This window comes from Malaclemys terrapin, chromosome 13 (assembly GCF_027887155.1).
Source record: "Malaclemys terrapin pileata isolate rMalTer1 chromosome 13, rMalTer1.hap1, whole genome shotgun sequence".
Lineage (NCBI taxonomy): Eukaryota > Metazoa > Chordata > Testudines > Emydidae > Malaclemys > Malaclemys terrapin.
Window position 1 is genome coordinate 1,909,154 of NC_071517.1, and position 13,022 is coordinate 1,922,175.

Genomic DNA, 13,022 nt, shown 5'->3' on the forward strand with positions numbered 1-13,022 from the left:
GACTTTTGCATTTCTTTTCCTTTCTGCAATTTTTGTCTGTGACCTTAATGTTGCAAAAAATGTTCATGTACATAATGATATAAATTGCACTTTTGGTTACAGTGAAGTTGTTAGAGTAACTGAAAACAAGATTCAGAGTGGGAGCCGTGTTAGTCTGTATCAGCAAAAAGAACAAGGAGTACTTGTGGCACCTTAGAGACTAGCAAATGTATTTGGGCATAAGCTTTCATGAGCTAAAACCCACTTCATCAGATGCATGCAGTGGAAAATATAGTAGGAAGATAGATAGATATATATATATACAGAGAACATGAAAAAATGGGTGTTGCCATACCAACTCTAATGAGACTAATCGATTAAGGTGGGATATTATCAGCAGGAGAAAAAAAACTTTTGTAGTGATAATCAGGATGGCCCGTTTCAAACAGTTGACAAGAAGGTGTGAGTAACAGTAAGGGAAAGATTAACATGGGGAAATAGTTTTTAGTTTGTATAATGACTGGACACCATTAAATTAGGCTTGAATAAAGACTGGGAGTTAGTCTCTAAGATGCCACAAGTACTCCTCGTTCTTTTTGCTGAAAACAAGATGTAAGCCAATGCGTTTAATTCACTTACTCTACAAGGGTAAAGGTACAAAGAGGCAAAGAAAGAGCAGGGGACATAGGAAAACAAGAGAAGACACAGCATGAATATTTTGAGCTGTTTCTTCCCAGGTGTATTGTGAAATGAAGCGGGCAGTGAGGATGGAATGCAGGTGTGAGACCCCAGCCCAGTGTTGATTCAGTATCTCAGAGTGGTGTCTCTCTGCAGGCTTGTATGGAGATACAAACTATTAACATGGAGAAGAAGCAACTGATGCATCAGTGGGATAGCAGTTTGACTGGGATGAAGCGACGAGATGAAGCCTACTCTGCCATGCAGGAGGCACTAAGGTATAGCATCTGAAAGTGGGCCAACAAAAAGGGTAGCTACACTTTGGATGGGAGTTATTCTGAGAGAGAAAAGAGTGCTGTCAAGGTTATTGTTAATATAGTGTTGTATGTACAGAGTCCGCTAAACGAAGAATAAATCCGTTGCTCTGAAGAGCTTAGAAAGGCAAAGGGTCATTTACGGTAAGGAGCATCATTTTTTGTTAGTGTTTTCTCCCTTCACAGCATGATCTTCCTTCAAAGGTATGAAATAGATAACTAGGCAGAGTTCTCTGGTTTGCATTTCACTCTATCCCTTGCAGGACTTCCCAGGACAAAAGAAGAGGCATCAGGAAAGATTTACCTAGGTAATTTGCAGTCACAATGTGGTGACATTCGGCAAGAACCCATTCCTCAGGAAATCCCGACCTTTGGTGCCGAAGGGAATGTGCGTTCTTTCTTTAGCCCTAAAACTTGCCCAATGGAGCATGAATCAGCAAAATACTTTTCTACTCTGATTTCCTGAGGAGAATAAGGAGAAGAACTGAAAGGAATTCATTTTCTATAGACACATTTCCTTTTGACTTTTGGTTTCTCCATCCATCTGCCAAGAGCTCTGTGTTGTCACATTCACACTGCAGCAAGGGAGACATGCTGACGCTGTCTGCTTTCCCTTAAGCTCCACATCAGGCTTGGGAGAAGGATGTTTCCACGGTCAAACACCCATCTCTGCCAGCCACTTATAAGGCTCCATCTTGACTATGATGTTGGTTATTCTGCTAGTTTCAGTAACTTGGTACCTGTGTAATGAAATGTGCCTGTGGGAAGACATTGTGTGGAAGGAAATGACAGCTGAACTTGGGAAACGGAGAGAGCTTCTGAAGTGGAATACGTTCTATCCCCAACTCAGGGTACTCAGATACCGTCGGGAGGGGGGCGGTATTCAAACATGGAATGGAAGTGGGAATAAAATGGAATTTGTTGCTGAGTATTTGGATCCTATTAAGATTGACAGGTCAGTCTGCTGTAACCCAGCTGTTCATCCGGCAGCTAAATGCTCAGCAGCGTGGTGAAGGGAGAGAGGAACTTTGTGAAACATTATTTGATTTATCACAAGCCTGTGGGCTACTAGTGGGGTTGCAGGCAGTTTGTTTTAACTGCAGAGATGCATGACTTGCATCCATATAACTGTGGAGGGGGAAATTAGTGAGGAATTCAACAGAACATCAGGGCAGACAAAAGAGAAATACTGTCACCGTGTTAATTACTTCCCGGCACTCATCAGCTGGATAGAACCCACCCAGAAACAGAATATGTTTTTCACAGAGTATGTGGTAAAGTATTTCATAAAATGTAATAAATGTATATTAAAATACTCTTGATGATATACAAAATATGTTTAAATTGTGACAAAATTGGTTAGTTTTCATGCAGTCAACTAGGTGCAATCTGTAGTAAATATGTATGATGTCTCTCAGAATCACACACTGCTGTTTCCTGTGAGAATACAGCTTTGCTGAAGCAGTTCACGCCACTCTAAGCAGAGAAGAAAAATGCTCCCTTCTCAGCTGCTGAAATCTGTGATTCCCACCTCCTCCAGCTCCCCATAAGTGAGAGAGCTGCCTGCTTCTCTCCATATACTGGCATCTTCTTTGTTTTCTCTCTCCTTAGTGTAACTTCCCAGCATGGTGGTGGCCCATCCAATCCCAGTGTGTCCAGGCTGTGGGTCTCCTTCACCCTTCCCATAAGAACATCCTCTGGAATGTAGCTTATTGGCAAGGAAATGACATGATGCCACCAGTAACAGTTGGGTGATCACAGCATGGGCTTGGTGGAAAGAGAGGGGGAAATATCATGAAAAAGAGCATACCTGTTCCAATACAAATGGGTACCTGAGGGCCTGAAAGGACCCCTTCCCCAACAGAACCTATGTTATGCCTATCCTTTTGGTCAGGCAGGACTGACGGCAGTTCCTCACATCAGTGTCCCTTCTGGTCCAATTGGAGCATGGTGCTAGAGAGCCATGCAGGGAGCTTCTATCCTCTCACTCCTAGAGCTGGTGCCCCAGTAGTTCTGTGTTCCCATTTGAACTGGCCCTTGATGTTTTGGGCTGAGATCAAGCCCGGAGGTCTCATCCCCTGAACCGCAGTGTAACAGGACTGGGAGATCTAGAGCACAAGGAGCTATTCAAAATTATCCAAAAAATTAGGTGCATTGGTTTTATTTCCAGTAGGGTGATTTTAATGAACACAGACAGCCGCAGTGCTGAATAAACTTGTCTGATTTTCTTGCTCTTCACTTACTCATTTCTGCAGCAGCCTGTTTGAAAGCAGGAGTTTGGAGTTGACTATCCAGTGCATAAATCAATCCCCATGACACTCTCCTGTCTTCTCCTTGGCCTTGCAGGCAGTCCAAGCACCAGCTCAAGTCCTTAGAGACAGAGATCCAAGTCTACAAGAAGTCAGTCACGAAGGAGGAAGAGCGGAACGAGCTGCTTGCCAGCATCTTGAACCGCTCGGAGAATGATGCCAACATGAGCAAGAAGCTGATTGCCCAGTGCACGGCCAAACAGGATGCCCTGAAAGTTGAATACAGCACATACACCCGCACGCTACATGAGACAGAGCAAACCCTCAGCAGGGCCAACTCGGTGAGACCAGATACCCGTGGAGAAGAGGCTTTTTGAATCAGACATTGATATTTTGTCACCTGTAGATTTCCATCCACTTTCCCCAAATCCCAACAGCCTGTACTTTTGAACAGCCCTGTTTCCGTGTTTTTCCTCTCAGGACCGAGCTGCTCGGATGAATGAGCTGCAGGCCATCAGTAAGGAAATAGAGAAAGAGACTGAAGCCAGACAGGAGTTGGAGAATCAGATCATGGCAAAGCTGCAGGATCAGCTGATGTCCAGCAAAGCGGCAAAATATTTTTCCCAACTGGCTGCTAAACTTCATAAGAGAAAGCTGGATCTGGTATGGCATCTGTTTCTGTGTGATTGATGGGAGCTGACCTGTAGGAGAGAGAGACACATTCTGTGTTTATTCCCTCCAGGATACTACAAGCATGGCCCAAAGGCCATTGTCGCCAATAGATAGCCTCCCCTGCCAAAAAAATAAAAGGACCCCAGCTAAAGCACGCTCCATCACATTCCCTGTGTTCCTAGTGCTCCAGTTACTGCCAGGAGGACAGGGCTTTGCCCTTGACTATGTCGCATTCTAGCCAAATTCTATCTTGGGTCCTTCCCTTTGCCTTATTACATTTCTCGTACAGTTTCAAATGGCTGGGATTCTTCTTTACTTACAATCCTAAGGTGTTGCATTATGTTGCCATGTGCTGTTAAATTGCTGTTTCACCCTACAAGTGGCTGTATTTCAGTGGCGGGTGAAGTGACGCCCTTGTAAACTGTAGGCTGAGTTTGTGAAATACTTTAGGACTCTTCAGGATGAGAGGTACTCTAGAAATATGAGAGATCTCTGTTACTGTTCATCAAGTTTTCAGGTCTTGTGGAAAGGGCAGGGGACATTCCTATTAAGCATAAAAGTAGAAGGGCCTGCAAAGCAAAATGCAGCTTCTCTGAATTCCCCTCCAGGTGCAGATGTGCCTAAGAGCTCTTCCCTCCCCAGCTGCCTTTTGAGGATCATATTGCAGGATTTCCGAATATCATTTAGCCAAAGAAATATTACTGCCATCTTGTACAGCAGGTACTGGCTTCATGTTCGGCTTAGAGAATGGCATAGAGTGATGCACCCTGGGCATGTTTAGACTCAGGGCTGCATGCTCTTACATGTGGAGAGAAATACAGCAGACCCACTCTCTAAATGAAGTGAACCAGAGGCGGCCAAAGCACAGAGCATGACATTTTACGATCTGGCTGCCCTCATCAGCATACAGAGGTGCAGCTCACAGAGACTACAAGTTCCAGCAAGAAGTGTGCCATCCTGAGTTGAGTGACCTAGTGGTCACATCAAAATGTAGCAGCAAGTGCTCAGACTTGTATTTCTGTGGGCCCTGTTTCTCTGTTCGTATTAAGGTGACTTCACTCTACTCCATTTTCTATACATCAGGTGCAATCCTTGGGCTCCTGGCAAGCTTTAATGCTGCCTTTGATTGTGAAACATGCAGGCAACTCCAAGATAGATGCAGGGCAAGTGGATCTTCTGTAGTTATTTGCATCTCTGTGTCTGTCTGGCCAGATGTAACTGAGGCATATAGGTTGGGAAAATAACTTTAGGGATGATGATGATAAACTTTGCCTTCTCTAGCATCTTCCCTCAAAGAACTTCAGGATTACTCCTCCCATCATCCCTAGGAAGTAGGTAGATATCATTATCCTCATTGTACTGATGGGGGAAGAGAGGCGCAGAGAGGTTAAGTAACTAGCCCAAAGCCCCATAGCACATTTGACAGAGCTGGAAATAGACTCCAGGTCTCCTGACTCCCAGTCCCATTCTTTACATACTAGACGTGCTCCTCTCTTAGCCATATTTTGTTGACAGGATTGCAGACCTGTTTACAATACTAAGAAGTGGATTCCTGCTGAATGACAATGCTTTTGTTGTTGTTGATGTTATTAGGAGCTGCATTTTTCCAAAGTTGAGAATGACACAGCCCAGGTCATTCTGGACACAACTCACACCAACTGCAGGCTCTCTATGCTCCAAAAGACATTCTCTGAGCTGGACAAGGAAATGAAAAATATCAATGACCTGATCAACCGCAGTGAGAATGAGATCGCCAAGCGCAATCTCCTGATCGAGCACAAGCAGGGGGTCGTCAACCTGTTCAACAAGAAAATGGAGATGATGATTTCCCAGTTGGGGGTACGTCCCTTATGCTTAATCCCCCAAACCTCATTTCATTCTTTGATGAGATTACAAATTTGGTTCATAAAGGTAACTGCGTAGTAGAGGTAATAGACATGGGTGAGTAACGAGAGGATGTGTCTATCCTGTACAATGCACTCAGAATGCCTGTTGTGCTGATTTTTGTGTTACTATCTGTATCCCTAAAAAACTATCAAAGCAGCAGTCCTGGCCAATACCTCTCCTGGGAGGCCAGACTAAATGTAAATGGGGATAACCCCAGTTCTGGCTGCTGAATTCTGCTGCTGATGTGAGCAAGTCCCCAGTTTAGACTCATGATTAGTTTTAATGCAAAAATTAAATCCCAGCTTCACAATATGTCATTTTAAGAAATAATCCAACAATTGATTAAGAGCAAATCTATGGGATGAGGATTTTTCTTGATGCATTTAGGGACTTCCATTCAGGGTGTGCCCTTACAATCTAAACACAAGAAAGGGGGTGGAGGAGGGTAAAGATAGGAAAGCCATACACAGCCCTCTCTGCTTATGCATGACAGAAACGAATTCTGTACAACCAGAAGCAACCCCCGAAGCTGTTCACATGATCCCAGAACTCAGATAGCAGCACTGCTGATGCAGCCATGAGCTGGAAAAGCATTTGGATTCCATCATGCAAAATGAGCATTTCAGGCATCCCTGTGCTGCGCTCCAGAAGGCCTAGGGATGCCACAGTAAGTAGCCTCTCTGTCTGACTATACTAAACTTCTTTCCTTTATAGGGCCAAGAACTGGGACCCTTGGAAGTTGAGATCAACACGCTGACCAAGCAAATAGATGAATACAACTCAGAGGTGATGACACTGCAGAAGTACTGGCTCAGGCTGCAGAAAGAGCTGGTCAAACTGACCCAGGAGCGGGAAGAGCAGCTGGCCTCCCTGGATATGTTGAAGAAACAGATCACCATCATGCAACAAAAGAAAGTGCGCACGGAAAGTAAGTGTTTCCCTCAATCCTCCTGGCGGTGTTAATCAGCGAGCGGGCACGCACTGCCAGAGAACAAAGGGAGAGAAGGTTCAATAACTTGTAGAGAGTTATTAGAACCCCTCAACAAAGAACATTTCCAGTATCTGCAAGCATAGTGCCACATATGAGCAATACAGTGTATCTGGGGCTACAAGCCAGGCACCTTCTGCCACTTGAGCAGTCTGGTATCCCCACTAAGGGCTGGATCTTGCACCCTTTACTTAGGTAAGAGGAAGGGTTGCAGGATCGCACCCCAAGTGATCATCTTGATATGTTACTGTTCTTAGGAAATAGAATCATAAAGGTTAAGGCCAGAAGGGACTACCAGATCATCTAGTCTGACTTCTGATGTATCACAGGCCACCAGCACCTGCACACTAGACCCAGCAACCGAATTAGACCAAAGTATCACGGCTTCGAGGAGACTAGACTATTATGTGCCACAGACAGAGCACAGGAGGGACCGAGGTGCACCAGTGCCTTAGACCCCAACAACATCAAAGAAGTGAGATATGTGACGGGTTGCCACCCGATGTACTGGGGTACCACTGAGCCTGTCTGGTCCACCAGCCTGGGTTCCCTTACACTGCCCTGCTGAGCCAGGCCCTCAAGCCTCCTCCAGCCCACACAGGCAGGGACACCCCCACCCGCAGAAAGACACAGACACTGAAATCAGCTCTGCATGGGAAGACTCAGCTAGGGAATTGCTCAGCCCTCAAGTGCACTCCCCCTCTGCAGCGTAAACCCAAAATTGTATTGTCTTGCACCGCGTAAGCTCATAAAATTCGCCCCCTCCCTCAATGTGGAGGAAGATCTGCACAGCTTCTTGCCTCCCCAGTTAGGAATTCCACAAACTGGTTTTAGAGAAAACAAAAACAAGTTTATTAATTTCAAAAGATAGATTTTAAGTGGTTATAAGTGATAGCAAACAGAGCCAAGCAGATTACCTTAGTAAATAAACAAAAACCGCAAACTGAGCTTAACACACTAGGTAGATATGATATAAATTAGCAAATTCTCACCCTGAGTAATAAACAGGCTGGCAGATTCTTAAGGCACAAGTTGTCTTGGCTTTTCCAGGTTTTCATACACAGGCTAAAGATCCTTCTAGCCTGGGACCATCATTTCCCACAGTTGAGTCCTGGCCCCTCAGGTGTTTCCAGGTGTGGTGTTGCAGGGAGAGTGAGGTCCCCTCATGATGTCATTGTCCCCCTTTTATATCTTCTCCCCACTTGCTGGAAAGCTCCTTTGCTGTGACCTGGGTCAAACAGTTCCCCTTGTGTAGAGCTATCTCTGAGAGGTTTGTGTCGCACACAGTTCCTGGGGTAATCCCTGTGCTTGTGCATTTCCTCAATGAGCCAGTAACATTGTTTGGCCTTTTCACTGTTGTACCTGAAAGGCTGCTTGGGGGTGCTCAACCTCGCAATATGTTTCAGTAACACATACATAGCCACACTTCACAACTTCACACACGACAATAGCACATACAATCCAACGAGATGTTACGATCTAGCAGATGAAGACTTTTAGAATGATACCTCACAAGACATAATTTGTACGAAACATATCCTGATTACATGACAGTGGTGAATATTGGGGAGTAAGGGTGTCACAAGATATAGCTAGATAATCCTGGCAAGTGACCCACATCCAAACACTGCAGAGGAAGGCGAAAAACCTGCAAGGTCCCTGCCAATCTGACCTGGGGGGAAATTCCTTCCTGACTCCACATATGGTGATCAGTTAGACCTTCAGCATGTTTGTTACCTTTTGTCTAACAGATAGCTGGTACGTGCCCAACCCTGAGATTATAGCAATTCTAGCATCCCAGTCCTCCTTTCATCATAACCATTTTCAAAACATGGATTTGGCTTTGGCTTTATGGAAAGGCTTGTGGCTTTGTCAGAGTCCATGGAGACTTTCAGAGTGGGTAGCTACAAGTGCAGCTTTGTTTACACTGTCAGAACTCCCCCACCCCCCCAGTGCCCTGGTGAGAAGTCTCTGCTTTCACTTTTTAAAATCTTTTCCATCTCTTTCCTGGAAAGATGAAATCCAGCAGGAGAAGAACGAGCAGAAAGACATTGAACGCCACATGAGGAACATGGCCAATGACTTGATGAAACTCAACATGTTAATCAACAAGAACAGCCACAACTCGGAGGAGCTGCAGCATGGCAACACCATCATGGAGAATGAGTTTGTCCGCTCGCTCAAGGTAGGGAAGGCGTTGCTCCTCGTCTCCTAGTCACAGCCTGACACACAGCAATCTTGCTGAGCTCCCACTGGCACGGTGTTGCAGGAGACAGTCAGAGATTGCTAACTGCTGCCCCTATGGCACAAACCATGTAACCAGATGGAAATGTACAGCTGTGGACAGAAAGGCTGTCCCAATTAGGTTCCTGTGCAGAGACAATGATTCCCTTTACATAGCCCAGGAGGGTTTGAAATTCTACCTGTGTTGTGGGGAGGGTTGTCAGCCAAAAGAGGCAGGAAGATCAGAGGCCAGCAGTGAGCCTGCCAGCGCCTCTCAGTCTGACACAGTGATGTTGATTTCTGCTTCCCAACTCTAGGCAGCCGAGAGAGAGTCGATTGAGATGCAGGAGAAGCTGGACCGACTGCAGGAGGAGAAAGAGAGACTCCTAAACAGCCTGGTGGAAGCAGAGTGAGACCCAGACACCTTGTTTTATGCCACTGTTTGAACTCCCTTGTCATGCAACTGCATTATCCTTCCTGCCCTAATGCTGTAGGGGAAAATGCGTCCTGTCAGATTGACATGCTCCTTTCCTGGCTCCCCTTTACCTTGGATGGGAAGGTGGGACGAGTCCTATAACTTTTTGTAACCCAGAAGGTTAAGGGTCTATCATTTATTTTCTGCAGGCCAGGTACAGTCACAGTAACTGCTGTTCAGTCTTCCCCATACTGCTGCACAGCAACCTGTTCCCGTCGATGAATGAGAAGTAATGTGGTCTCCACTCTCACTCAGTGCTTGGCCTCTAGTCAGCAGAACGCTGCCAGTGTTGAGTGTGTGGGGGAGAGGGGAAAACTCAGTAGGGAGTGGTGTGATGTAAGCCCAATGGCTGTCCAGAGGAAGGTAGCTACATAATCCAAAATTCTCAAACTTGGGACTTCACAGTAGGCCCCTAAATAAAGGGCCTGATTTTTCAAAGCTGCTGAATTAACAAATGTTGGCATTAATCCTCTATGCTGCAATCCCAACCCCGACTTCTACCATTATCATGGCACTTCTGACCTGCAGAATCCTGATGGACTCTCACATTGAGGGCACCAATGGGTCATGTTCCATACAGTGAACTCTTAGTTTCCTGCTGGACTGTTGAGCTTTGGACTCAGAATGGGGGTCCATAGTGTGACATCACATATACAAGGGAATCAAGCGGCAGGGTGACCCCTTCTTTTTCATACAAAGGCATCCCCTCCCATTCTGTCCTTGAAGGCATCAGATCATGCTATGGGAGAAGAAGATCCAGCTGGCCAAGGAGATGCGTGCTGCAGTGGACTCCGAGGCAGGGCAAGGCGAGATCCGAGCCATGAGGACAGAGATCCATAGGATGCAGGTGAGCCAAGGTGGGAGGGGGAAGAGGAGATTCACAAGGAGATTAACCAGCTGTGCAGGAGATGCTGAAACATCAGACAGTAGATAGGAGATAACTTGGGGAAGTATTATCTCCAAGGTTCCTGGAAGTGTCAGGGATAGGTGTCTTCCTGTGACCTGTCCAGCGACTGAACTAGCTCAGCATGCTGTTACACCTCTTTACATGTTCCTTGCATTAGCCTAGCAATGGGGGAGCTCAGCAAAAGGTAGACCTGACTGGGAAGGGTTACATGATAGTGTTTATCTTACTACATGGTGGCCCAGCAGCACTTACGGAATACTACATCCACCAATGCACTGATTCAGAGAAGTGTTTCTCTCTCTGCCAAAGCAACCTCCTCTCCCACCCACAGGATACTTCTACCCTCCTTCCCTTATTATTGCATTTAAATGAATGTATTGCATTGAAATCTTTAGAAGATTGTGTTGGGCAAGTGGATAGGGAGTCAGTTATTAGTCTGATGCCCCCCAGATCCATGCTGTACAAACCTGGTGCATGATTTTGTTGAAAGATTTGGGCTGTCAAGGCCAGTGTGTCAAATGTGTCCTGTCTCGGTAGTTGGAATTGTTCACACTGAAAGTCTTCTATCAGATGTAATTTGTGACCACTGGGGATCTTCAGAGTTTCTCTCTCCTCACACATGGCAGGTCCGCTACAGCCAGCTGACAAAGCAGCAGGAGAAGATGATTCGAGATATGGAGGCCGCTGTCTCCCGCAGAGAGACCATCATGATTCGGGGGGAGGGCCAGAGCAAAATGGATAAGAAACATTTCACCAAGAGCGACTTCCACCACAAGACACAGGAGCTGCGGAAGAAGATCAAGGAAACCCAAAAGGTGAGCAGGTAGAGAGGGGCCATAAGAACTGATTTTTTCTGCACTCGCTTTGTAATTAGAAACATGTCAGATACTGCTTGACATCAACTTTGCTTTATGACCTACTATCAGACTATGCAAGGTTCACTGAGCCAACCTTTCTCCCAGATGGCAAGGCAAGTGCTGTGGACATATGTCAGTGGGGAAGAGGACACTAGGGATAGGCCATGGTGAAACTCATGTTGGTCTCCAGGACTCTATGGTATTCCTCATGTAGCTCTGAAGATCATCTGCTTTTTGCTATTGCCTGAAGGGGGATCACATGCCAGACCCACTAACCTTCTGTCTTAGAAGAACTTGATGGGACTTTTATTCAAACACCTCAACACTGCTCCTCATTGCCCAGTTATCCTATTTTCTTTAATCGCTTGGGGTCGGGATACAAAGTGCTTGGAAGGAAAGTGCTTGGTGCATATTCTGTGCCATCTGCCTCTCTTCATGGTAGTGTAAAGAAAAGTGCAGTAATGTGCCCCCAGGCATGGAGACACACTCACTGCATGGTAATGCAGTGAAACACCAGTGGACTGTCACCTTTCCTGGCACAACATTAGAATGCCCAGTGTGCCTAATGGGCATCTAGCTGTGTGAGTGTCTGAGCCTTCAGGCCACAAAGTACACTTACTAAAGGAAGTACAGCCTTGAAATGTCCAAGAAAGGGAGAAGTTCTCAGGTGATCATTTGGCAATGCAGTTGGCATGCAGAGGCAGAATCTCAAGTTTCCTTCCCTTCCTTTCATTAGAATGCTCAAGACTGCAACAGAAGCATCACAGAGCTGGAGAACACCCAGAAATCTCTCAGCATCAGCCTTCTGGAAAAGCAGCAGCAGCTCTCCAGTTTGCAGGCTGAGACTGATGTCCTTGATGCAGACATAGAGCGGCTTCAGGACAAGAAACGTTGGGTAAGGTGTCTTTAATACACAGGCACTGCATGTGTTATTATCCTGTGCTGCCAGCCCACACGGCCTTTCTACCTCCTCCCAAACCCCATGTACCCAGCTCAGGCTGGATATTTGAGCACCACCACCATGTTCATGTTCCGCTCTAGAACTGGAAGTCTCAACAATAAGAGCAAAGCTCATCTGTGTGGGAGACAGAACTTTCTCTGGGGGTGGTGTGACCCGACTGACCTCCCTTGTCTTTTAAAATTCACAGAATTGCTCTGGCTTTGCAAGATTTCCCTTCTATGCATGTGTCTGATTTGGAGGTTCACTAAGCTATGTTGTGATCATTTATATATAACACTCAACATGGGGGATGCCCACATGAGTAGTTACAACAGGACTTCACAGAGCTGTCCCTCTTAATAATCCCCCATTTCAAGATGTGATCGTCACTTTTCCTCCCCCATTTGATTAAGTCCTCCTTAGTCTCCTAGCTCCCTTTTATTCAGTCAGGTGTCCTTAATGCAGTTTTCATTGTTGCTCTTCTAAGAACCTTTCAGAAATTGTGGCCTATCAGACTCGTCAGAAGCACCTGCAGGCAGTGAAGGACGGGAAGTACACCCCACTCTGCCGCACCCAGCAAGCCCTGCAGAAGGAGCAGCGGAAACAGCAGGACCGGCTGCACACCGTTAATGTCATCATCCATCAGATTCAGCAGGAGTACCCTCAGTACCAGAGGGTGCTGTGCTGGCTCAGCCAAGCCCTGGACTCCAGGCTTGGGTCACAGGAAGCAGAATAGGCAGAAGCACAGAGCCAGACCTAATACAGTATCTTTTGACAAATATTTTCACAAATAAATACAGTATAAGCTTTTACTGCTCTTGTCACTCTCCTGGATGTTGGAGGCGGAGTAACA

The 13,022-nt window shown here is 46.1% G+C and overlaps 1 protein-coding gene across 2 annotated transcripts in view; it reads left to right on the top strand.

Moving 5' to 3' along the window:
• CCDC40 (coiled-coil domain containing 40) overlaps window positions 1–12,981 on the top strand; it is a 32,539-nt gene extending 19,558 nt beyond the window's left edge. For both annotated transcript variants that reach the window (XM_054047359.1, XM_054047358.1), the window contains exons 11-21: window positions 814–935; window positions 3,318–3,561; window positions 3,701–3,883; window positions 5,486–5,731; window positions 6,494–6,707; window positions 8,783–8,952; window positions 9,308–9,399; window positions 10,192–10,312; window positions 10,999–11,187; window positions 11,966–12,124; window positions 12,657–12,981. In XM_054047359.1, the coding sequence (XP_053903334.1) occupies window positions 814–935; window positions 3,318–3,561; window positions 3,701–3,883; window positions 5,486–5,731; window positions 6,494–6,707; window positions 8,783–8,952; window positions 9,308–9,399; window positions 10,192–10,312; window positions 10,999–11,187; window positions 11,966–12,124; window positions 12,657–12,905 (1,989 nt within the window). In that variant the 3' untranslated portion in view covers window positions 12,906–12,981. The remainder of the gene's footprint in view (window positions 1–813; window positions 936–3,317; window positions 3,562–3,700; window positions 3,884–5,485; window positions 5,732–6,493; window positions 6,708–8,782; window positions 8,953–9,307; window positions 9,400–10,191; window positions 10,313–10,998; window positions 11,188–11,965; window positions 12,125–12,656) is intronic.
• The last annotated feature ends 41 nt before the right edge of the window (window positions 12,982–13,022 follow it).